General features: G+C 39.9%; 2 protein-coding genes across 2 annotated transcripts; one reads left to right on the top strand and one right to left on the bottom strand.

Annotated features, from left to right (window-relative positions):
- Positions 1–5047: 5047 nt before the first annotated feature.
- On the top strand, positions 5048–17595 carry LOC128442571 (neuronal acetylcholine receptor subunit alpha-2). The gene is made up of 6 exons (XM_053425088.1): positions 5048–5452; positions 8456–8607; positions 10242–10286; positions 10372–10481; positions 12558–13998; positions 14923–17595. Exons 1-6 carry the CDS (start codon positions 5401–5403, stop codon positions 15046–15048), a joined length of 1926 nt encoding a protein of 641 aa, XP_053281063.1. The 5' UTR covers positions 5048–5400; the 3' UTR covers positions 15049–17595.
- Positions 17596–22284: 4689 nt separating this feature from the next.
- zgpat (zinc finger, CCCH-type with G patch domain) lies at positions 22285–26773 on the bottom strand. Its single transcript, XM_053425089.1, has 7 exons — positions 26625–26773; positions 25604–26265; positions 25108–25241; positions 24750–24908; positions 24397–24516; positions 23263–23674; positions 22285–22774 (listed from the first exon to the last, which is right to left on the bottom strand). The coding sequence occupies exons 2-7, from the start codon at positions 26218–26220 to the stop codon at positions 22636–22638; spliced, it is 1581 nt and encodes a 526-aa protein (XP_053281064.1). The 5' UTR covers positions 26221–26265; positions 26625–26773; the 3' UTR covers positions 22285–22635.
- Positions 26774–27142: the final 369 nt, after the last annotated feature.

Consider the following 27142-nt stretch of genomic DNA (forward strand, 5'->3'; position numbering starts at 1 on the left):
GAGCCCATCAAAAATGCTATCAATCACATGCATGATTCAGTCCTGTCATGACCACCAACAGTTATCTGATTAAAATGAAATCTACAACACAGACTCCCACTGCTCATGTTGCCATATACATGTACTATTTATGGCAAGTTAGGGGCTTTTCACACAAAGACCTTCAAGATAAATCCAAACCAAAATAACAAGAGTGAAAGATGCCTTAGAGTTAGACCACTATCCAACAAGGTGAAACAGAACCACTGTTCGGTTTGTTTTGCAGTGTGATATTATTTTCTGGGATAATTCAGACTTTCGGACCAATTGCAGGAATTTTAAACAGCATTAAATAATAGAAGAAGAGAATTTAGCTGTAAAACTGTATAATTACACATTAATTAATTCTAAAAGTTTACCAATCAGTGTCAAGTAAATGTAGATGCAGTTCATATAGGTAATGCCAACAGGACGTATGTATGTCATACAAAAGTCCTAAGGGTGCTCACTTAATTGTAATGAAACCAAAGCTAAAGTCGAGTACAGGAAGTGTTGTGTTACCACCATGCTCAACATTGTACAAAGAAATTATGAAGACTTAATTTGCCTACTGAGACACAGATTATTTAGAGATGCTTAACTTTAAGAAATATATATATGTGCATCCTAAACCTACATCTTGTTTGCATAGTTTTCCCTCAGTAGTCGTCATACTGAGACCTTATTAAGTTACAGCAAAGTTGCTATAGATAATACAACTAGTATGGGCTGTGGAGTTGAAGTGTTGTTGAAAATGTTAAGATCTACTCTAAGCTCTGTCTGGCTACATTATCAATCATGCAACAGCATAAAGTAAATGATGCAATCGATGAGGTTCTGACGTGAATCTTGGTCCCGACTGTTAACCCAGACATACAGGAGTGTGCAGGCTGGCACTTTGGTGTCTGTGATTATCTTTCCCCTCACCAAGATAAATCCATATGATACCACAAGTGGAGGTTGAGATATGAGGTTGCTGAAGGCTTTGACCAAAGGTTCAAAGCTTTATTAAATTTAAAGCAAACATTAAAGTAAAGCAAAAAATATATATAAAAATGCTGGTTTCTCAGCTATGGTAGTATCATTTGGCTTGTTTGCCATTGTGAAACTTGTGAGGACTCTTGGAGCACATATTTACCTTGATGCAAGATCCTCGCCCACAATGGGACAATGTCATTCCCAATAAGACTCAAGTCTTGTCCAAATCCAAGTGATTTTTCAGCCTTAGATTATGCAGTTTCCGCACCAAGTTGAATGTTACTTAAAATTTTAATCAATAAAGTCATACTAATAATAATATTGATAAATTATTAACAACGATAAACCTGGATGAATAATTGATTCGCTCTCTGCCTGTCCTGAATAGTGTGTTGAAGGAGCAAAAACAGGCAAACAGAGCCTGGTTTGCGTTAACCTTTCTACAAAATAATAATAATGAACGCTATTTATATTTAACTTTTTGACCAATGTTACATATTGCTTTATGATATTTAAGCACAAGGACAAATAAATTAAGAATAAGGCACATCAAGATTAAATAAATAGGAGTAGTGGGATAATAATGCAATAGGAAATACAAGTCAGACAGATATAGAATAACATGCACTGGCTGACACAGTGGCTCCACTACAGCTCAAAGAAAAGTATTTCTTGTGTGGGCACATTGTGTTTTTCCACTGTCGTCTCTCACAACTCTCTTCCTCTCTCCTACACATTTCCCCCATGAGTAAAACAAGCTTAGGGGAGAATGACAAGCAGCAGCAGCACCAGCATATTATTACAATTTATAATTTAGGTCTGGCAGGTTATCAACTCAGTTCAGCTAGACTGAGCCCTAATTGGAGTTTAGAGACGTTTATAAAGAAGAGTCCCAAGATTCCTTGTTTGCTTGTTAATGGTAAGTCAAATTGTCAGTTAAACAGCTATGATATAGATCCACACTAAAGAAAATGTGTATTTATCAATACAATAAAAACATTACAAGGGGTTTCTACTGTGCTATGACGGTTTTGTTATTTGACTGCAGAAGTCAAAGACACACCCGGCGACACATCCTTAAACCTGGGTGCATTGAGTAAGTAATTGACAGTTGGTTTTTCAAGAGACAAAATTGAAAACCATTCAAAACTTTGGCAAGATGCTACATTTACATCATACAAAGGGATGGTAGATGTGTTAGTGGCTCTGTAAGACTGTGGCCACCAGTGGTGATTTTAGCTAAATGCTACTAAACGTTAGCCCAATCACCCTCATAAGTGAGGCCAAAGTGTCCCAATTGCCCCCTGGTCCCTGGCAGCTACATAGGTCATAGTCCAACCTCATCCATGTTGTTAGAGTGTATGGGACATGGAACAAACTAAAAAGTATATCTCAAATTGATTGTTCTCAAAGATAGACTCATTTAGGTTAGTTCTTATCACATTGAAGTGTTCAGCTGAAGTGACTCCCAATCCAAATTATGTCATTGGCGCAAGATGTCAGCATGCATATCTTGAGATATTCTGTCTTCATTTCTGTATAGAGGGATGAAGTCGAGATGTGTTGTCCATCTTTTTATTGAGTTTGTCGCTATTGTTACCATGCATGTTTAGCAGGTATATTTTTGTAATTTTCCTGATTTTAATTTAGTTTGTTACCATGCTAACAGGTCTAATTTGAATAAAAACAAAGCAGCTGAGGCTTACGGGGATGTAATTAATACTGTACAAATGAAGGTGTTGACGTGATGATGGTGCTAGAGAGAGCTAAGGGATCAGCAAGGTATGAATTAGTCTGAGGGAAACAGAAATGTCCAATTAAAATCCACGTATATCTGTTCAATGTTTGGTGTCCATCCATTCTAGTGGATTATAAATACTTAAATTATAGGATTTATCCTCTGAGGACCATGAATAGGTTCCTGTTGTACTAATGGCGATCTATCCAAGTCATGTTTAGTATTTCACTAATACTATCCAGATTGAGAGGTCATACTTTTAGGTAATTTCAATAACCTAAAATTACTTCTACTATTACTACTACTACTACTTATAATAATACATTTTATTTTCATAGCAATTTTCAAAACACAGTCACATGTGCTTTTACAAAATAAAATCAAACAGGACACACAGTAAAAACAAGATAAAAACGGTTGAACCAACATGGGCGATAAGACCTAAATAAAACAAGTGCAAGATCAATAGAAAATAAACAAAATACACATCGATGACTTTAAAGATCGTACATGTAAAGGTAGGTTTTGAGGAGTGATTTACAAGATGACACCAACGTTGCAAACCTAAGTACCTAAGGCAGAGAGTTCTACATCAATACAATAGCCTAATTGTTACTGAGATCAGTAATTGCTTTACAGTTTATCTTTTGTAACCAATTTGAACAGCGTTTAAGATTGCAGGTCAATCAGGACAAGTGTGTTTAGGTTGTTATCATCTGAGCCAGAGGTCAAAGTGTCTGTCTGGGGACTAGCAAACACCTTTAAATTGTTAAGGAGTCTTCTACATGAGTCGACCACTGCTCTTATTCCCTTACTAATGAAAAGCAAGCAGGCACAGATGCTCCATCTCATCAGCTGATGTGGCCACAGAGGGAGCTTATGTGTGCTTAAATGTGGGTGTGAGATAAACTAATGTCAACCACCAGACTCTATGGTTCCCTGCCCTTTTATATTGAAAGTGAAATGTCCTCTTCCATTGGCCTCATGCTATCTACTGCATTGCCCTGCTGCCTTCAGACATGCATTCCTGCTGGAGTCCTGCTGGACTCCCTGTCAGCAGTGCAATCTAAACAGCCATCAAATCTCTGATAGTAGGGACTTGTATCTGCACTTGTGGCGGCACACCGGTGAGAGGAATCTGTTCATCTGTCAAGACCGTGTTAGTCATCAGCGGATCAAGCGAGCCGTGTCTTTGATTAGACAAAGATCAATGTGTGCACTGCGGAGGCTTTTCTCTGTGGGCTCATGGTGTATTGAAAAGAATCACATCTGACAAAGAAATCTACAGCAGCAAAATATATCTCCGCCTTGACCTCTCTTTTTTTTGTTGCACTTTATCACATAACACAACAAACTATCACAGAGTCAAAAAGCCAGCTCCTGCCTCATCCAATCTCAAGTAAACACGACTCTTAAGTCAAGGCATTTTAAGCGTCTCCGGATATTTTATCTCGTTCTTTGTGTCATCAAAATATGGCATGTAGGCATTGCTGGGGAAAAGTTAAAGGAACAGATATGTGACAAGTGTAAACACCTCAAGCAAATGCTGCTGTCTGAATAGATGGCCAGCCTTGGCACTGAGCTCTGCTGACGTAGAGAAGCTGTAAACGAGGCTGGCAGCAAAGCACTGGGAGGTTGCAGAGAAACTGAAGTCTCTGTGTGTAAGACGTTATGTTGGAAAAATGAAAGACCTTACAGCAGATGAGGGTCAGAGGTGCTTTGAAGAGAAAAGAGGGGTAAGATAAAAGGATGAAGAACAGGAGATGATAAGGTACTGGGAAGAGGAGACTGAGGAGAATCCAGAGGTCCCATGACTCACTGGCACTTCTGCCAAACTGGACTTTGACAGGCAGGTACACACAGGCTGCTGTATGAAACGGAGCTCACATACAAATGACTGGTCAGCAAACACACACACACACACACACACACACACACGCACACATACATTGGAAAAGCAAGTATATATTATAATACACAGAAAATCTCAACAGATCCATTCTGGTCTTTTCTCACCTCACACACACACACACACACACACACACACACACACACACACACACACACACACACACACACACACACACACACACTACTTGACTGACAAAAACAATTTATGGTAAAAAGTGTGTGAGAGAGAGAAACTGGAACACGGGAGGAAAGAAAATAAGCGGGAGAGAGGGAGAAAATGCAAAGGGAGAAATGAGGTGCGTGCATGTGTGCGAGGGAGAGAGAGGGAGAGAAGAGAGGAGGTGAGGAGGCGGAGAGAAGAGAGGTAAGGGAGGGAATAATATAGACAGGGTTGGTGGAGAAGAGAGGGATAAGCCACACTTGGATGAAGGATTCCACTGGAGCAACGAGGGATTTCCAAGTGTAGGATCAGGAGAACTGGACGACAGGTCTCAGGTCCTCCATTCTCACACACTGGACAAGATAGAGCTCGTGAAGAGAGATGGACGGATGGACACAGGGGGAACACCGGGCCCAGGACTGACAGATATGACATGACCTCTCCATCTGGCTGTTTAAACTGAACTGCACCTCCTGACAACCTACTGTTACTCGATTATTATTCACAGATGCCGTTGGGATGACTGACCACCGGCACTGAGTAACAGCACAAGTTGGGGAGTTCACTCACAGAGTTGGATACTACTAAAGTCACTATGGATATGTTCAAATGTTTGAGCTTACTTTTCTTCACTCTTCCTCCACAAGGTAAATCCTAACCCATCTTGTCATTTTCTTTTTCAGTGCAAGGGATTTAGTAAAACATATTTAAATTGGGAGTTTTTAAAAGGGGAGGGAATGTATTCTTAATTTTTTTTCTAAAATAGCTTTAAATTGAATATTTAAAGTATATGTAAAATGAAGTGTATTTACAGTATTTCAATCAGTGCAAACAACTTCACTAAAAAATGGACAATGTCTTTATTTTTTTACTTTTTTGCCATGCCATAAATATTGTATTTTGGGTATTTGGCTGGACGGGGCTTCTAGCATTTTTTTTAAGTGACCTGAAGGGTCCAAAGAAAATATTGAAAATGCAGTTGGAGGCTGTTGCTTAAAAAAAAAAAAATGATAAATATGATTCTACCCTTAACCCTACCCCCAAACATTTTTGTAGAGTCCATAATAAACTAGTACCATTATTCATTCGAAGGGCAAATATTTTTTATCTGACAAGATGAATAATACATCTCTGATAAAACCAAAACATTCAGGACAAAAATAATAATCTTGTTTTCTTTTAGTTTTTATGGATAACAGCCTTGGTTGCCTAGTGACCTGGTAACAAGCTGTGTTAGCCTGGTACAGGAACAGTATTTACCTGAAATGTTGTATATTTGCTGCTTGTGAATAATTGGTCTTTAAGGGGGGAAAGAGGAAACCTGGACAGAACTAGGCTTAGTAGCTCTGACACATAACCAACCGGGTTGGAAGTGTTAGGCAGGTGCTTTACAAAACTAAGGGCACCTGCATATATATATTAGTAGAACTGATATTTACCATAATTTACCAGATTTGAACTTTTCTGTATGATTTACATAATTAACCTTATTTGGTTTCCATTGCGAACATTAATTAAATAGTGCAAGTTTATTAGGAGAATTAAATAATGAAATATATCCAGGACAATAGCATAAACCTGCTATTGACCGAGTTCAAAATGTCTTCTTCTATGCTGGTCGACAAATGTCCTGCCAGATCATTTTCATAATCTTATTATTTATATTTCACCATTCACTCGACTGACACAGTCATTCATGGGAGTCGTTGGTTCTTATCTCCATTCATATAATCACTTCCTACTTTCTTCAAAGTAAAAACACAACATTTGTTTTGTTTCTGATATTTTTTCCCTGGACCTAAATTTTGTTTATTATCTTGGGTCTGAAGATGGTGTGGTTTGCTTAACTGACTTCTAAAATAGCCGACACGCAGTTTTAAAAAAAACAACGGCAGTTGAAATTATTCAAATGTACATACAAGCCACACACATGAACAGTAATAAAGTCAATTCAGTTTCATTTTATGAAAAACCTTGACTGTAAACTCTTCATTGCATATAAACCTGGTAGGATGAACACAAAGTTTTCTAACTTCCCTCTGCTGTGTAGACTGTTTACTTTGGTCTCTCCATTCTAAGTGGTGACACCAAAGCCTGCCCCACTAGTATTCACAATAGTGTCCTGTAGAGTACAGAAGTAAATCCATCTGACAGTTACTTTCTGTACACATTACTGCTCTGACCCACACAGCGTCAATGTCAGGACACTCTGCCAGCTCCCCCATCTAAACCCATTAGTTGCAAGGCTGCTTAAGTATCCACTGGAGCATCTCTCCTTATTCAATATCACCTGCATTCAACAGACATTTCTCAGAGCTGATGTGATGAAAGGAAAGGTACCCATGTAAGTTCCTCTCATCTGAAAACATAGAGACGTCTCAAGGTTGTCCTGTGTCTGCACATGTCAAACACATTCAGATGGAATCATGAAGAGAGGACGTGGGGGAGGGAAAAATAAAAAGTATATTCATTTATTAAGTTATTGATCCTGATCCTTTAAAAACTGTGGATGCCAGTTTTCAGGCGGCTGAAGGACAGCCCATCAGCTTTGATTGAGTGAGAGAGAGGACCTGAGAGGAGGGCCAGCGTCATGACAACACACGAGTCCCTATTTTAAGCAAAGCGTCTTTGTCTCAGATATCAGAGATAGTTTCCTTCCTGTGCAACCAGCAATCACATGGATTCAAATTATAATGAGGTAATAAAAAATGGCCCATCTCTTCTGTTAAATTTGTATTTTGCACAATAACTGTTAACAATATAGAGTAGACCATATATTGCTCCAAGACATTGAAATATGCAGCATTGCCAGGCATATCAAAACAACAGTTGGGCTGGTTAATAAATCAAAGGCCATGATAAATGCTTTGTCAGTGAGTCACCTACACGGATGCACAATGGCCTGAAAAGAGAAATGTGTTGTTGAATATGAAAAACAGGACTGGACCACAAAGACATTATCCTGTAAAGGCCTTCCGGAGGGCGAGCGTCTCTTTAATTGTCCCCAGACCTTGTTTGGTCATTCTCAGTGCTATGTGAGCTGTTTCTAAAAATGTGTGTGTGTGAGCCATCAGTGTGGCTGTAGACTAGGAGGCGGAGAGAGGAGTTGAGGGGGAGGAAGGGAAGCGACGTCTCGGCGGAACGCTCCATCAGCACGTCTGTTCCGAGACACAGCGGATGTCCTCAGATTCAGATTCATCCGTCCTCTTTTTCCTCCACCACCCCTCCCTGTTAGTCTCATCTCTCAGATACGGTCTCATGTAACCGCACGCCACCTGTATAATAGAGGTCACCCTCCTTTTGGATTACACTCTATATCTACAACAGTGGATTCTTTACAGTGGCATGGCCATATCAGCTAAATCCATTTTAAAAGAATGTATTGTAGGATGGAGGCAAATATATTCAGTATAATTGTTATGCATTTGAAATCATCTTTGCTATTTCATATGTAGATACACAAAGGAAAGACTGGTTATGAGTGAAAAGTTTGCACAAAAGCAGCTGACATGTATGAGCATGAAAAAGAGAGGATTGTGATATCATGCATGTGCATCTTTAAACAAAGTCAATTTGTCCTGTTTTAAACTACTAAATTAAAACAAATGAGGCTGTGTCTAAGCTTTCCTAATTTCTCATTTCTTTCTCAGTTTGTTTCCAAGTTAGACCTCGTGCCCACGCTGAAGAGAGGCTGCTCCAGGATCTGTTTGTACATTACAATAAGCTCTCCAGGCCTGTGGAAAACACTTCAGACACAGTGATGGTCCACTTTGGCCTTTCCATTGCCCAGCTTATTGATGTGGTGAGTAAAACTTTACCAGACTGTTAAGTTTTACCTACATCGGACACACACTATCTTCCATAAAGGTTTATTAATTTAGAATGTTCTGTTCTTTTGTCTTGTGTTAATGCTCCTGAGCCTCTTCAGAATTATTCCTTGTCATTAGCGAGTCCTCCTCAAACAGTTCTACTATACACTGTCACTTTTTATTGTTTGTGTGCTGGATGTTGTTTGCAGAGCTTTATATAAACAGTCTATGGTGCAGATTGATGTTAGAAAACTTTGTGTTTATGCCACCTATATTATGCCACCATCAATGTTTTTAATAAAATGAAACTGGATTATTTTACTGTTCATACATTGCGTGTCAGTTTTTTCAGAGGCCTGTTAGTTCACAATGTTTCCAAAATAAGCTTTGCAATTCAGTTGATATGAAGCATTGCAGCAGCAAAACTTAAACCGTGCGTTTACTTTTTTAGGCAACTGGCAATACAAAGTGATTCTATGAGTGCTGTTGCTATGAAGGAGATCAGCACCTGTGCTGTGTGTCTGTATCTCTGTCCGATATTCATAAAATAAAATGTATCAAATTATCTAAATGATCTGGCATCCAGCCCTGCTGTAGTTTATCTGTGGGCGTAGACATGCCCGCAGACTGAGGGCACACTGTCCTGCCACCAATGACTGCTACATAGTGCTGGTCGTCTGTTCATTTAGAATGTATTAATATGGAACATATTTCATGTTCAATTTGCAACAAACTCTGCAGTATAGGAGTTATGCATTCCAATTACAGACAGACAAAAAGATGCTAGTTGTATTAGTAGGTCGATTATTATGTTGGATTGGTACTTTATGTGCTAATATGTTAATCAACTGAAATGTTTCTGAGATGCAACAGAATGAATATGATCCCAATAGCCACAAGCCCAAAGCTATACCAGGCAAGAGAGATACATTTAGACACACACATCAATCATCAGCGGAAATGAAACCACAACAGAAGAGACTGAATTATTTTTCCCAAATTAAATTCAGTTGTCAAATATCCCAAAACTGACAGTAAATATGCAAAGCTGTCTCCTAAAAAGCAAACCAGAAACAGCACGTCTCAACTTAATTACATCTTTATAGAGCCTCTGGACTTATAAACATTTTCATTTTACACAAATTATGTTGCGGTTTTTCTGTTGACAGTAAAAAGTGTGTAAAACTCTGGCTACCATTTGGAACCACGCAGCGATGCTGCATGGATGAAAAACCTGGATTCTCCAGGTTTTTCGACACACAGTTAGGTAACTGTGCTCGCTTCACATGCCTCATGCAGCGAAAGGCAGCTCTGGGTGAAGTTGAGTGTTTTCCAACTGTGTTAGATGTTGAATGTGGAATGTGGAAGAGCCGGAGATAATAGCTTGCCAACAAAGCAACAGATACAGTGCAGGAAGGGTGTTTTTTTCATGGTGCACTGTGTTATATTGTTTTCCCGGTGTGTTTATACAGCTAATCTCTTTGTACAAATAGAGGGCTTATATGTTGATTTGTTTTATAACTTATTCATGAGTCCAGGTGGCAACAATGAAAAATTATGAAATTATGAAGTGCAGACAAGAGGATAAATGTCACAGTGATTTTCTGGTCTGTTTACATGAAATAAGGACGAGAAGAACCAGATGATGACAACAAATGTCTGGGTCAAGCAAGTATGTATTAAAGACTAAATGCATGCTAGAGATACAGTCCAATATAAAGCTGCAGCATGTGAACATGATTAATGTTCTCCCACAGGAATGGAATGATTACAAACTGCGCTGGAACCCGGAGGAATACGAGAATGTCACCTCCATCCGTATCCCCTCAGAGATCATCTGGAGGCCAGACATTGTCCTCTACAACAAGTGAGGCTCGGCATCAGTAGCTTGTATGGCTTGTTTCCTTTCACAGTCCCACCAAGTGGTTGATGGGATCTTAAATGTAGTCGTTTTCAAGGCAAGAAAACTCACACACAACAACTAATCCTCAGACTCTGATGATTTTATTCCAACAGATGGTATGACTGGAGGGAAAAACGTGAGGATTCTGTTGAATTGTGCCAGACATCCTGTTCGGTGCCAATGTCCTAAAGTAATTTAGTTGAAATAAATGTGAATATGGATAATGGATCTTGTTACAAACAAAGCTTGGGACATAGTACAAAGTGATACATTAGGCAGGTAATTAGAAGATGAAATGTAACTGGGTGTGTTTCAGAAGGAGCCTCAGATCAAGTGCATGCAGTGTGAGTGCCTCAGGTTCATGTTTCTTTATTTCCCTCTAAGTAAGGGAAATGAGTTAATATGAGAAACTGTATTACAAACAGGTAAAACAGAATTGGCTCAATACAATGCTCAGATTAACGCTTCATTGTAGTAACATAATTGTGGTTTCTCATGAGGAAATATCCATCTACATTAACAATCTATATTTGTAAAGCACATTTTATCCAGGGCATCAACGCTCAGAAAAACACAGTGGTGCTGTGTGAGCAAAGCTCTGTAGCACTTTTGCCTCTAATCCCAGTTTACCTGGGGTCTTTCTGCATGGAGTTTGCATGTTCTCAGTTTGTGTGTGTATTTTTTCCAACACTTCTACATCTGGACTAATGGTGTGATTCTCCAAACTAATACCTATAAGCAGGTTGTTTAAATTTTCGATTAGAAGGAAAGCCATAGGACTAATTCAGGCATGCAGATGTTCAGCAGAACAAATAAGGGCAAAACAGAATGAACTGTGGATCCAGCACATGGTGATCGTTAGCTGTTCTCTAGGTGTATTGAATGAATTAAAGTTAATCACAACTAAGTAGATGGGGAGGGGGGGGGTCAGATAATAAGCTGTAGAAGAAAGGCTCGGGTGTATAATGACTGAGCTGGAAGCACAACCGGGATCAATCAGATCTAATTGAGATACAGGAGGAAAGAGAGGGAAAGAGGCAGCTGTCACTCACTACTGATAGTTTACAATCACAGTGATTACCTCCAATAATTCTTCTGTAGCACCAAAACAAATGCTATTTATTTTTATAATTTATTATTACGGATTTTGGAAGCATCCAATCTTTCATATGCCTGGTGTTAGATATATATTACAGGAGTATAATCATCATACACGCAATAACAAATAATGTTTCTTTCAAGAAATGTCCTTGATATTGTTGTCTAGACTCATCTGATATGATTATCGATATGCTGGCGCCAAATGTTAATATTTAGTTTTATATATTTAGTTTATATATATAGTAACTAAATATTAGCCAGTTTATGGTTATTTTAAGTTGGAATGATGTCTCATGTGGAAATTGCCATATGTTTGTTGAAGACTTATATAAAACTAAGTAAACCTAATCAAATGTTATGCATCATTTGTAATGTTTCATCTCAGTTTGTGCCAAACTGTGAAACTTAAACCAAATTGCAGCTAATACATAAACAAATCCTGCACTTTACCTCATTAGGGGTATTTTGTATCCTCTTCAACAACGTGAGTTACCCTGCAATTCCCACCCCTAATGTAGAGGGTGAATAAAAGAGGATTCAAATCTATGAATAATTCTCCAATAATGTTCTATCATTAAACTAGATAATGAAAAAGAGTTTTGGCTTGTAGTCCCTTTAGGTCATTGGTTGTAATAAGAAATGTTTATTGCAATAACACTCTCAAACACTGACAATATATAACACAGTCACGATTCAGTCAACAGTTGAACACAAAAGTTGGAAATGAATCTCCAGTTACTAGCTTTATCTGGAATTTTCAACCGAAACAACTTATCTATCTCCGTGACAACTCAGCGAACTCCTGACAAATCTTAATTTTAATTGCTAGAAGAAATCCCCCTGAATGAAAGCCTTCTAGTGAAGGTAAAGATGTAAAGTATATGTGATGAATGTGTTTTTACCTTTCTCTTCATTTAATGTGCTTTTCTTCCTCTGCAGCGCGGACGGCGACTTTGCAGTGACCCACCTCACGAAAGCGCATCTGTTCCATGACGGTCGGATCAAGTGGATGCCACCAGCGATTTATAAGTCTTCTTGCAGCATCGATGTTACTTTCTTTCCTTTCGACCAGCAAAGCTGCAAGATGAAGTTCGGCTCGTGGACGTACGACCGCGCCAAGATCGATCTGATCAACATGGATAGCGATGTGGACCAGATGGACTACTGGGAGAGCGGCGAGTGGGTCATCATTAATGCAGTGGGCAAGTACAATACCAAAAAGTACGAGTGCTGCACGGAGATCTATGCAGACATCACTTACTATTTCATCATCCGGAGGCTTCCGCTGTTCTACACTATAAACCTCATCATCCCCTGTCTGCTCATCTCCTGTTTGACTGTGCTGGTGTTTTATTTGCCATCGCAATGTGGAGAGAAGATTACTTTGTGTATCTCAGTGTTACTGTCTCTCACAGTGTTCCTCCTGCTGATCACTGAGATTATACCGTCTACATCACTGGTGATTCCACTGATCGGTGAATACCTGCTGTTCACCATGGTCTTCGTCACACTCTCCATCGTAATTACAGTTTTTGTGCTAAATGTACATCACCGCTCGCCACAAACCCATGGCATGCCTCAGTGGGTGCGGAGGGTGTTCCTGGACATGGTTCCTCGCGTCCTCTTCATGAAGCGTCCGCCGGGCACAGCGAAGCAGAACTGCAAGAAGCTTATCGAGATGATGCACCGCCCAACAACGGTATCTGCAACGGGCAACTCGCTGGCCTTTTGGACCGGGTTAGAGACAGGACTGAGACAAATGGGACAGATAGAGAATACACTGCCAAAGACTCCACCTGAAAGTCCAAGCATCCTTGTGTGCTCCCCTTCTCCACATTCTTCTCCCCCTGAGGGCCATACCGAGGAGGATCACCCACTAAAGGGCAACATTTTCTGCCAGTCCACATCCAGCCAATATTCAGTTCTCTCAGACAAGCAACTCCTACGTGGACACAACTCCACAGGCTTGTCCTCTTCCCAGTTATCCTTGCCACCGTCTTTACCGCTAGGCCCACTTCACAGCCTATACAGGGGAGAACTGAATACATTGGCTCCAAACGGCCGCTCCGTCAGCGTAGAAGAAATGTGTAACCAACAGACGGAGCTTACTCAGCGAGCTGGCCATCACTGTCGCTCCTGCAGCTTCCAGTACTCCTGTCTGCATGACGAAGGGTCAGGGGTCATCCGGTTCACGGGGCGGGTGAAGAAACAAGCCCCAACAGATCACCACAGATCCCAAACTCTCACAGCAGAGTTCACCAAGGATGCCAGCACCCAGCAGGACACCATAGTCCCAGCTATTTCCCCGGCTATGCAACGGGCCATAGAGGGAGTTCAGTACATCGCTGATCATCTCAGGGCTGAGGATGCAGACTTTTCAGTGAGTTGACAGAATTATTATTTCAGTAACCAGCAAAGCATTGGCAACTAAATAATAGATCTAACATTTAATGTTGTGCTCAAATTTGACAAAAGCCACATAGTTTCAGGTAATTAGTGAAATAGTGAAATTCAATTCAATTTTATTTTATTTGTATAGCACCAAATCACAACTGACATTAGGAGCAGTTGAGTCAAAGTTGAACAGCACTTGAAACATTGCTTTTCATTTGAAATTTAAATTACCATTATTGTGTGTAGTTGTAAATGTATATTTGGTCTATAATCACCCTTTATAACTGTAACTGTAACTGGATCGGAGAAACTCATGAGCAGGGTTACAGCGTCAACTCTTGTAGCAGTACAAATAACATTTAATTGAAATTAATTGAGTTTTATAGATTCTGTAGGTTATCGAGGTCATAGCAATAATATAAATAAACAGGTATTTTAAATAATAAAAAAGCTTATTATTCTTTATTGTGGGGAAAAATTATTTTTTAGTGCATTGCAACTTGTTTAACACTGATTTAGTGTTAGTTGCTGAGTCTCAAAATAAAATAAAAGGTGTCTTTGTGGAATGGGAGGGGAGGATCAAAAATATGTAAAATTATACACAAAGCAGAGGTGGAAGTTATTGTATTCACTGACACCAGTAATTGTCAGTACTACAATGCACATCCTATCTGGAGCCAGATAAACGCCTGTCTCTGAAACAATGTGACCTCAGTAATTTGACCTTCAATTTTTCATAAGCGAGACGAGCGAGGATTGACTGACATTTAGGAGATAGCTGCCTCATAATGAAAAAATAAGCCATTCAAGAGAAATCAATCAAGGGTAAAAAGTGACAGCTGGTCAAAAGACAGGTTGTATGGTGTGAAATAGAAATGTCTCTTACTATTGTGTCTCCTCCCTCCGCCAGGTGAAGGAGGACTGGAAGTATGTGGCCATGGTCATTGACAGGATATTCCTCTGGATGTTTGTACTGGTGTGCATACTGGGATCTGTGGGACTTTTTCTTCCTCCTTGGCTGGCCGGAATGATCTAGAAACTTGCCATCAAGGACAAAGCCAATAACACTGACAGAAGAACATGTTGTCTTATATTATAAAAAAAAAGGAATTTGTCATTTATCATTTTATTTTAATTTTTTCTAAGGGAACTACGAGTCACATTCCTCGTTCTTGCCCTAGGTTATCAAAAGGTAACACATGGAGAAATGAGAAGAAATATCTATCGTTGATTCCGGTGGGTGATATAAATTCTTTATGAGGGCAAAAGGGCAACAGCGAAAATATATCTTTCTGTTTCCGTTTTGAAGTTGAGCTGCTCAAGCTGTCACTTTCGTGAAAAACAGTGAAGAATGGAGTATGACCTACTTACAACTGTGGATAACGTCACAGAAAGACAGAGGCATTGTGAGCTGTCAATAAAACTAATAAAAAATTGTTTGGGTCTGATCTCAGTCTGACAAAGCTGCGCTTTCACCAAATATTCCTAAAATTGTCTTTCTGTGCGACCTGATTTGTCAGACCTCTGTGCTGGGAAGGATTTCTCTGAAAGACTTGTTTGTGTGTCTGTGGGTATTCAGATGCAACAGGTTTTTGCAATGTCCACTGCTTAGGCAAGGACAAGTACAGCACTGTACTTTTTCAAAACAAAGCAGTGGAATGAACATATTTTTTCAATATTTCTTTCACCTTGTCTCTTTGTAACCACCACAGCAATTTGATCAATTAACCCTAACCCTTTGTTACCAGGAAGGGATGTACTGTCATTTTCTCAAGTCCTGCACAACTCACCCCTCAACCTTGGCTTCTCAAAAAATGCAAGGGCACATTTATCTCTTTCTATTGCTTGATGAATGAATAGAATAGGAGTGGGAGGATTGCATTTCAGTCATTGAAGTTAAAGTTGATAATTAGCGTAAATTATATATATTTTTAAATATACATATAAATATGAATATAACTGGCAGATTGGAAGGAGATAAAGATGATTATGATGTTATGAAAGACCTCTTAAATAAAAAAAACGAGAAACACACACTGATGTAAACATGAAAGTGTTTATGGAAACTTTTAATTAACACCAGCATTAGTGTATTACCCTATACCCCAAACTGTGAAGACTTCGTGGGATTTTAAAATTGAATTGCTCTAAAACATTGTTAATAAAATCCAATTCTGGCAACTTTGATGCTGACATGACTTTTGCAGCTCTGCTTTATGGGTCTACTCAACATCAGCAAATGGCTAAATTATTATTGTAATTTCTGCAGAGTAACGATTAAACCATTAGTTCTGTATAAAAATGTTAAAACCATTAAGCAAAGGTTAATTGTGCTGCAAGATGGATGGATTGAAATAACTTAACAGGGGACTGTGTAATATGAAATGCTGTATATGAGGTGTATGTAAGGACACTGGCGTTGGGTGGTGTGGCTGCAGCTCTGTCGGCTCACCACAAACACGAGATGAATTTCCATACTTTTTTTTGTAACAGACATTCACGGTCCCCAGATGATGAGTCGTGAGGGTTTTTGACGATTCCTAGACCTTTCGTTGAGCACCACCAACGGGTCACCTATCCACTGAAATATCTCAGCGTCTTTAAGATTGGTTGTTATATTTTGTGCCGCTATTCATGGTCCCCAGAGGATGGATACTAGTGACTTCGCTTTTTTCCAGTCACTGTCGATCTTCCAGGAATCGTACATATGTATACGTGCAGCTTGGTTTGCTTGTGTTTCCGGTGCCCAGTTGCCTATGAACAAATGTAAAACACCCTGAAGTTATAATGACCTGAATTACTGAGAATGCTCACTGACAATGTTTGAGTGGATTGACTTGGAATATTGTGCTGACGTTTGTGTTTCACTTTGCATCTTCAAAGCTTTACTTTGTCCAACATTAGTAACAAAGCACCTGCAACACTATGAATTTGCCATAAGCCTCAGCTTTACTTTTTGTTTAGCGCCATGGCAAAAATTTGCATGGAGATCATGAACATGGTAAACACACCTGCTAGACATCAGCATGATAGCTTTGTTATATGTTAAGATGATAATTTAGCATTTAGCTCGAAGCATTGTGCTGCCTTATAGAACCACAAGCATACGGTAGCTGCAGAGAATTTCCATAATGAAAACAGGAAAGATACAAATGGCTGTGGCTCTGGTATTGTAAGATCTCAAAACACATTTTCCACATATTGTACAATTATTAAGTTATAGCCAGAAGGGTTTTGATTATTTGTTAGAACAAAAACAAATTAAGAAATGGGTAAACACTATTACAGTTTTTAATGTATTTTACAATGCATTACAACCAACGGCGCAGCTGGCTGTGCTGTTCATGACAGCATAACAGCTCAAATATATTTCGAGTAATATTTTCAGAGTTTAAAATGTTCTTTTAAGCTGTTTAAAATTCCTTACATTTTACATATATATAATCTTTATCGGCTTGTATGCACATCAATTATTTCTTATCATTAAATTGTAATGTTCTACATTTTGGAATTTCTTTATTTTGAACGCTTTACTTAAACCTTGGTGCAGTTCTTTTATACCATTTGAGTTTTTGTGCCAAATTCTCCGTCCTCAAAATATTTTTTTTCCCAATTATTCTGGTGTGAGATGTTATTTGTCACTTGAAATACCCTTTGCCACTTCTATGGCCGTTTTAAATTATTATTATATAAAACTACAATGGAGACACACAAACTCGTCTGATGATGATCAGTTTTTTATATTACAAGTCCACTAATGACATCCAGAGGAAAATGAGTAATAAGAAGACATTATGTATTTGAAGTATGTGCATGTGTTGTCACAATGTGATTTTTTTATCATTCTTGTTAAGTGTTGTTCTATCTTTCTTGAGATAGCTCAAGTTAATTTATACCTGTCCAAGCTCAAAATCTGTCCATGTTTCTTGCTAAACTCATTAATCTAAACATAATATGTAAAAAGTCTTGCTCAAAGAACCCTAACAATGCAGAGCCACTGGTTGGCTGCAACTGAAGATCTAAACTAACATCCAGTCATTTGGGTAGCCTCTCTGAATTTTTCATAAATCCACCGACAGCAGAACATATTAAATTACTGTTCACCAGCAAATCATCACCTCCTTCCTCCATAAATCTTCATCGTGCTGTTCCACCCCAGTAAATCCTCACATGGGATTAGGTTTAAAACCACGTAACGCTACACCTGAATGCCCAAAGTGATGACCTGAATTTTCACCTCTGCCACCTGCCTATTGTATTTCCTCTGGCTCAGCAGAAGACCAACCATTGATCATTATGTAAAATCATAGTCAAGAGAAAATGGCAATTTAGCAAAATATCGAAACACAGCACTCCAAACAAGGTGAAATACCCTTAGTGCTATGTATTTATTCATTGATTTTAGCTTGTAATCTGCAGAGAAAAAGGCCGGAAGATGGTCTGAAATACATATTAGGATGTTGGTTTTTCTAATGCGTCTCTCTCACTCGCACACACACACACAGACCTCAACTCTGCTCTATAAGTTTTAATAAATCAAATACAGGCTTAGGTTAGCTTTTTGTCCTTAAACAGAGATTGATATGAACGGTTAATCATTTCCATTTGTCCCTCTGTATTTCTCTGGTCACTTAAAACTGCGGTATTTTGTCAATCGAATTTTCAAAATGAAATGAGAATGGTTAAACTAATTTCCATTAAATGATAAGACATACCTTTTTTGGCATAGACTCCATATGCATAATATCCGTATTATATTCTTGCACGATGGCAAATTACTAATGCCATCAGATAGTAGCACTCCATTAACTTCCTCTGTATTGGCTGCCTCAATAACACAATGGAAATTCCCATATGTATACACAAAGTTGTTCATTACAACTCCTGTAAATGTCATGTTAATTAATTTACCTTGATTAAAAAAATAACCTTCATTGCTTACATCAATTAAGTTATTGTCTCTGCAGATACGTTCTCTAGGGCTTTACTAATTTATTCAGACAGGGAGAGGTATTTCAATTTAATAACTTCATCCAGCGTTTTGTAATGATCGACTCCTCAGTTGCCCTCGACCCATGTCCCCTGTACACAGATATCCCCACAACTGACTTCCCCTAACTGTCCATATCCTTAGGCTTTCCTTCCTGTCCTCACTCACCCAACTGCTGTGTTTCCCTGCCCCCGGCTATCATTGTAAGGACAGTGTATTGACTTCCATTCATTGTGGAAAGAGCAAACGTTATGCCGACCGTAATCATGACCACATCATGCACCTTAACCTAATCACAATTCACATATACTGAGTACGCAACCAGGACCTCAGAAATCATGTTTGCCTCATCGGGACCAGGATTTGGTCCCATTGATGTCAACTGGTCCTGACAAGGTTTATCTTTATACTGGAAAAAGTCCTAGATAGGAAACAAAAAATGTGAATGTACGCATGTTCCCAGTTCTATGTTCAGTATTTAAACTAGCACTTGGTGTTAAACTGAAACATCAACCTCCTCTCTTTAAATTACATTATCACTACAGTCCCATGCTCACCCACACCCACATCTGTCCAGGTCCAATCACAAAAAACTGCAAGGCACACTCCAAGATTCAAATCCAACTGGGCAGAAAACATCCTGCTCTTATTATGGAAGTCCAGTCAAAAGATGACTTGCAAATTGATATGTTAATAAACCACTTTTTGAATAACAAAATGGCTGTAAACGTTAAAATGACTGAAGAGACAGCGAAAATCTGAACATATGAAATAACCTGAACCTAAAAGTCATGTCCTTTAGGCTGTGACTATCTTGCGCCATGTTGATGTTCTTCTACACCAGTAATAGTTGGTAATTCCAACATTATTGGCAGGGTATGTTGTAAGTGTGCTCGCAAGGTGGTCATTAGCTTTACCTCATGTGAGAGTGGATGGGGATGAATAAAAAGAAGATAGTGATCCATGACTTAAAGGCATGGCATGCCACCATACTGCTCGTGATTGGTCATTCAAGTGTTCGCAAGCCCCAACGTTCATATTTGACTCGAACAAGGTCATTTGCATCTTGCTTTTAATCTCAATGTCCTCTGATATTTGTCTACGAGGTGCATTCACGAACCCTTGGATACACCATCGTGGCTATGGTCACTAGCTTAGCCACTTCCTTATTATGCTTTAAACCTGGTGTAAATGACCTAGTTTCAAGTCGAATATGAATGTCTGGCTTGCGGACACTTGGATGACACCAAAAAGCATTATGGAGGCATGTTGTGTTTTTTTCTGTTGTTTTATTATGTCTGAAGTAGTCACCATTGACTTAAATTGTAGTGGATTCTGCTGCAACAAAGTTTACCCCTTGAACTCCAAAAGTGTTTTAGGGACTCACACGCACACTTCACCCACTCCTCCACAGGTATAGTGGTGTGTAGATAATGAGTAATTACAATTTTTCAGTGAACTATCCCTTTAAAACTAATGTGGGCCAGGCAGTATGTTGGGGAGGCCAATGGCCCTTTCCCTACTTCTGGCACCCTGGGTTTGACCAAACCAATCACTTTGATCTAAACTAAACAACTGAAACGATCGATATTTAACACAAATTTAACAAAATCTAAATGTTTATATTCTTCTCGCTAGCAGCATTGCTCTACCGGCAGAGATATCAGTTGACCAGTCTAACTCTTGAATATCTCAACTAGATGATTTTGCACAGACCAGCGCCACTCGATTGCCACATATCCTGCCAGCCAGCCCGCCTGCCCACTTATTGTGAGGGGTGCTTCTGTTAAAACTGTTCCATGTTTTTGTTTACAGCAGAGCATGAAACATAAAAACATGTAAAGACGGCTTTAACTTTCTGATGGCACCTTTATATAACATGAAAGTAGTAAAATACATCACAATTCTCTCAACGGTTACATATTGCAGTGTGTATATCGGTTAGGATATACACTCGTATCACAGAGAACCAGGTAAACACCGGAAGAAATCTTACCCTCTCAACACATTCAGAGGCCAGTCCCTGAAGCCTGGCTGATCCTAGTGCAACAGTGTGAATTTCTAAGCGAGACAAGTCACAGTGGCCTTCAAATTAATTCGGCTATCACACCACCTTAATCACATAATCCAGGGTCTGATTAAGTGGCAGTTAGCAGCAAAAACTCCCGTAATGCCAGTCTGAATACATACATGTGACAGATGTCTGCAGGAGCGTGCACACACCTACACCTGAACACACTTACCAATCGGCTGTCGGCTGGGCAGCGATATCCTCAGAGACCCCAGGCTTATGAACGTGGTAAAGTGTGCATCAGCACCTCGAGGGATCCCATTAAATCAACACACATACTGCATTTCGCCATTCCCCCCCCCCCAACGATCAGCAAATTCCGTGTGATCACCCCAGTCAGGAGCAATCTGAAAGTGCTGCCACTCAAACAGATGGAAGCACAAGCAGGGTTTTTTCCCTCAGGGTACAAGGTGGAGGGTTCCCGAGTCCTGCATGTGTGTGCCCTCTGGTCTACCAGGCCATCCTCAGACTCCATGGATGGCATACAAAGTGCACTGTATCTCCCTGCTGCACCTACTGCTTTAAGATAAGGTATTTACTACCATCTTCCCCTTAGGGGCACTGTGACATGCTGATGGTCACAAGTTTTTAAGTGGTTTCTTGTGGTTTCAGCTTCTACATTGTTTTTTTTTGCTGGCCTGTTTCTTTTGGAAAGTTAAAAATGTTAAGTGCAGGTTACGAATACTCATATTCTGTTTCTTTGTGTAAAATTCTGACCTGTTATATACCATCAGGTTCATAAAAAGCTCATGAAAGAGGGTATAAAAAGGATGAATACCTTATCTACAACTACATACAGTCCTGACTTCAACCTTTACTTGTGTCTGAAAGGCAGAAAGGTAGATGCAGTCACTACCTGACCCGCCCACGGACAATGTGTGTCCAATCTAAGTCTCCTCAATTTCATTATTCAATAGAGTTTATGACCGTGGCTTCAAAGATGCTGTCTATGAGCAGGTGTGAGCGAATGGAGGGTCTTCCAACTCCTGAGGTTGTAATTTTAAAACCAGCCGACATCCAAGCCGAGGAATGCTGCGCTGACCATCTGAGCAGCCTCTGGCCTGAGTGATTGAGATCTCTCCAAGAAAGAGTAACAAAGAACACATTGTAGATTCTGTGGTACAGAAACAGTTCTTAACAATGGAGTCGTATAAAGGTATAAAATGTATAAAGGTGTATATGGTTGAAATGAGAGCAACATGCACAGTGGCTTTTCCAAACACATGTTTTTTAGTGCCGAATAAACACTGAGACAGAATGTTCATCACAAATAAAAAAACGTTTTCAATATTATGGCGAACAGTTCAAATTAAGCATGGAACAGAACAACGGCCCGGTCCTTGAAAAATAAATGAGAAACAGAACTGATCTTCAGCAGAATGATCCATTCTGCATAAAGTGGGATCCACTGCCAGCTTTAATCCATGATTTGGTAAAAACAAAAAGTCATGCTAAAAAAAATGCCTTAAAATACAGTGTAGCGAAAAACTGACAGTAGAAACGATGGACTACAGTTCAGTTTCAGACAAGCAGTGCTTCCCTTGTCCCCCGAGTCTTTCAGATTAGAACTCTGTCATCTTCTTGTGTGTGTCAGCCTTCCTGTGCTCACTCTGGATGGACAGCTCCTGGGCTTTCTGCTGGGCCAGCAGCCGGCGGGCCGCTGACAGCCTGTCCTCTAGCTGCTTCACTCTGGATGCGCCCCTTTACACACACACACACACACACAAACAACAAATATATTAGGAACCGGAGAGAGATGAGAAGTCGCTCTCAGGTGCATTTTTGAGAGAAAGTTGGCAAAAAATAAGTCTCTAACTTTGACTCTTCCCACTTCATTTGCATTTTCACACAACTCCCACAGTCCGGATCTTTTGTGAATTCAAATTGATTTTACCACTTGAATTGACAGGACCAACACAGCAACTAGTGCTCGGATTTCTACAGTAAATTAAAGTTTGTGTTAGCAGAGCATTTATATCGTACATGTGTGTATTTAGTTATGGCAGCTAATGCCTGTTTTCTCCATGGAGGAGATAACAGCTGCTGAACATCTGGGAGAAACAAGGAGGTTCTAGTGCAGTTAACTGATTATCAATGACACCTCATTGAATTTAAGGTCAGCTCCCAAGCTTCAAAGAGATCATATTAGACATATGAAAATATCCAACAAACACAGCTCTAGTACTGACCAGCCTATTTGCTTGCTCAGTGACTCGGTTATTTTCTGGATCTCCCTCTCTGTCTGGGACACCCTCTGCGCCGCCTGGAACAGCTTCACATTCAGAGTCCTCTTGGTGCTCTCCCCTCCCCTGTATGCCTCCAACCCAGTCGCCGCTGAAGGAGCAGCAGCACCCCCCTCAGCATGATTGGCGCTCTGGCCGCCTAGTTTGTGGTTGAGAAAGTCAAACACGTTGTTGCGCCCTCCTCTGGCAGCACGAGGCTTCCTGCGTTTCTTGGGCCTGCCCGTCGGTGTGCCGTCTTTTGCAGCCTTGTTCTGGGTGTGTTTCCGGGTGAGAGCGGCACATTGGTCCAGAGAGTTCCCTTTGGGTAGGACCACAGCCATGACTGGCTCCACCCGACCCTCCTGCATCTTTCCCAAGCCTGAGAGGACAAAAGAGATGGAGTCCTTTTTCTAATGCCTAATTCTAATGTATATATTTATAAAAGAAACAGACAGAGCATTGTTACCTCCACCTTGAGGTTACGTTTTCACCCCTGTGTGTTTGTTGGTTGCATGCTTGCTTGTTTGTAACCAAGATTTCATAACAACAACTGAGTGGATTTCCACACTATACTGCATTCTTCCACACAAGAATGCAGTATAGGTTAGGGAAGAACCCATTACATTTTGAGGTACAACCATATCAGGGGGCACATTCATTTCTTGTCTTTCTTTAAAATTGTGAGATAGGTCATGTTTAGACCTTTTCACTGATTTCCCAGGGAGCAATTCATGGATCATGGAACTGATATCTTTGAGTGTGTGACATCTTCTGCAGCTTGATTGAATTCAAGGGGAATGTTAGGCCTTGGTGGAGGAATGCACATTCTAGTTGGAAAAATGTATACATTTTGTATGGATATGAATGGTGCTTGAAAATGGAACCAATAATTCACATCCAGTAAAAACCAACAGATGGATGCTGGATTGACTAAATATCACAGAATGTTTGAAAAAAAGACAAAACTCCACATAGTTAGCTCAGCAGATTTTCACGTTTTTTCAAAACCCTACGTATAAATAAATGATGCTAATCAATATGACCATAGACATTGTGATTTCATAACATACATTATAGTTAATGTTGTACACTTGGACTTACCTTTCCCATATTCATAGCCCATTTTGAGCATAAGCTTGGATCCGATGCCTTTGGTATGTGCCTCCCAGCCACCAAACTCAGCTGAATTTAACACAACAGATTCTACTTCTGAGTCCAGAACTGTTGCACGACAAGAGAAAATAGAAGACAGTTACTTTAGGACAAAAAGGTCAAAAAACCTCAATCAAATGTGAATGACTTTTTTTTGGTGTAAATTTGAACGTCAACCATTAACGGCAGGAAGCTTACACGTTACAATTCACCACCAGAGTTTTATTTAACAACACCCACTTAAAATTTCAAATACTAGCTCAATTATTGATCTGGCGATGGCATCACATATTCAAACTCACCTTTTGCATAAGCCACATCGTCTCCAGTGTCTTCCAGGTCAGAGTCAGAAGAGAGCGGGTCGTCTTCTCTCATAGGAGGGATAACAGAGTCCGCCTCCACCACAGCATCTTTCAGCAGCAGTGAGTCAAACTTCACAGTGTAGAAACCATTGTCTATTTCTACATTGAGAGAAAGAATTTGAGTCAGCATAACAAAGAACCTGGAAACATTTTGTGTGCCATCATCATGCAACTGCTTGGTAATTTTCATTATCTATTCTTTTTTTTTTTACATCAACAACACAGCACAAGTTGATTTTACTGCCACAGCTACCGGTGTTGAATACCTCATATCAAACTGGCCATGTCATTGGAATACCTTGTATTTTTGCTGGGTACCAGATGCCGTCCTCTTGTCGAACCAAGCAGGACGAGCCTTCTTCAAGGTTACTGAGGTCACACTCCAAGAACTCTCTGAGCTCCGACACATACACAACTTCACCGTGAGAAAATCTTCAGGAAAGGGAAAATATCTTAGATGAACTGAGGTCACAGGAGATTATACAGTAAGTGAACAAGCGACTAAAACTCCTAAAACATCAATTGGCAGTTATTCTTTAAAATCAACTTAACTTTCACATTAATTGAGAATTAATTTAATAGATGAAATAGTTTATTTATTACTTTTACTTAGTTAAACATCTGACCATATTTTAGGACACATTTATACATAAATTAAGATAATTCCAAAGGGTTCACTTAATTTCCGTACCTTTTCTTAACACCATATGTCAACTTAATACAACACCCTTTTGCAGAGAAGAAAACTAAGGTAAAAGCAAACAAACAAGAAAACACACACAGTGGCACTTTACCTGCAATTATCCAGGAAGCGACATTTGTCTTCTAGAAAGTAGGGACATGGTTTCAGAGACTTCTGGGTGGGGTAGACATAGAGCACTCTAACTTGTGCCTCATCCCCATCTGGCGGTTCTGACCCCACCACCATGGCATTGTGATACTCCAGTGTTCCCCATGATGTCCGGTGAGGTGCTCGTACTCTGGTACCACTGAATGTATCTTCATATTCTTCCTCCTCCTCCTCCTCCTCCTCCTCACCACCACCATCCTCTAGCCCACCACCTCCATCCTTGTCCCTCTCTCTGGTGTCACCACCTGAAAACTCCCCCAGCTCAGTGTAAAAAGAAGCAAACTCGGAGTCGAAACTGGTGTTGGCACGGCTTGTGTCTGCTGCTGCCTCTGAGGTGTGGGCCTGCAGACCGTTGCTGTCCTCGAGGCTGGCCAGGAGTTGACTCTTTTTCACAGAGATCAGACTGCCCTGGGTGAGCTCTATCAGCTGAGACAGGTCCTCTCTCAGTTTGAGCAGGTCTGCCTGCTGGGAGGGGTCCAGGCCAGCAGACAGGGCTGTCTCCACCTGCTGCAGCTGGGCCCCATAGGCAGCAATGGCTGCCTCCAGGGTTTCTTCATCCATAATGGCACTTGGCACCAGGCAAGGCAGGAAGGGACAGCATCAAATCTGAGGGAAAAGATGGGGGGGTTGAATAGGATAAAGGAAGCAGATCACAACAGATGAGGAACAGTAGAGTTGAATTGTCCTCTATCGAAGTCTTTTTACTGTCGTATTTTAGTAAGAGTAAGTACATTTGTTTTCCCTGAATCTGAGAAATGTTTTTTATGTTATTTGACTGTGATAAGAGCAATTGACTGTGTGTCATGTAGGAGTTGTTTCATGTAAAGCTCCTGCATCGTGATTGCGCAAATATCCACTTAAGCCCAGATATGGATCGGTAAGGTCCACATTAAAGCTAGTGCTAGCTACATATTAGCCTTGTTCAAGCTAACTTTCTCAAGCGACAATAACAACAGCGGCGTTACCTTCTTATTGAGGCCAGCTGCCAGACATCAACTGCACCGACCAGCCAGTCACAACCAGCCGATGCGTTATTGATGAGTTTAGTAAACAGACACAGAGGGGTACTGCAAAGGCACAAATACCGGTTAGCATCAAGCTAGCGGAAGTGACTGCAAAGTGGACTTCTGTTGTTGAATGTATTCTCCTTCAAAATAAAACAAACATTTGAAGACTGGTAAGAGAGTTTGAGTTGTTTTGCCTTCTTACTAATGTCAGTACAAAGTTAATATCACATGAGAATAAAGCGTGTTAGTGTGAAACTAGTTTATATATTTATTTCAAATGCATTGTTTTTCATAAGACTATCCATATTTATATGATAATGATTTGAATAAAGAAAGCACAAGTTCTACTATAACAGAATGTAAGCAATGGATAGTGTAATAATACAGAATAAATAACCTTTATCACAAATATTCTATAGAGTTCGTTTGTGTTTCACTGAGATAAAAGTTTCCACTATGAAAATATAATTTTCTTC

The sequence above is a fragment of the Pleuronectes platessa genome, chromosome 6 (assembly GCF_947347685.1).
Source record: "Pleuronectes platessa chromosome 6, fPlePla1.1, whole genome shotgun sequence".
Lineage (NCBI taxonomy): Eukaryota > Metazoa > Chordata > Actinopteri > Pleuronectiformes > Pleuronectidae > Pleuronectes > Pleuronectes platessa.

Excerpts from the sequence above, each read along its gene's own strand:
- LOC128442571 (XM_053425088.1), top strand. The coding sequence starts at position 5,401 with ATGGATATGTTCAAATGTTTGAGCTTACTTTTCTTCACTCTTCCTCCA. Across the intron at positions 10,482-12,557 it reads GACATTGTCCTCTACAACAA|CGCGGACGGCGACTTTGCAG; the intron begins GTGAGGCTCGGC and ends CTTCCTCTGCAG. Across the intron at positions 13,999-14,922 it reads CTGAGGATGCAGACTTTTCA|GTGAAGGAGGACTGGAAGTA; the intron begins GTGAGTTGACAG and ends TCCCTCCGCCAG.
- zgpat (XM_053425089.1), bottom strand. The coding sequence starts at position 26,220 with ATGGATGAAGAAACCCTGGAGGCAGCCATTGCTGCCTATGGGGCCCAG. Across the intron at positions 25,242-25,603 it reads CGCTTCCTGGATAATTGCAG|ATTTTCTCACGGTGAAGTTG; the intron begins GTAAAGTGCCAC and ends CCTTTCCTGAAG. Across the intron at positions 23,675-24,396 it reads GGGCTATGAATATGGGAAAG|GCTTGGGAAAGATGCAGGAG; the intron begins GTAAGTCCAAGT and ends TTGTCCTCTCAG.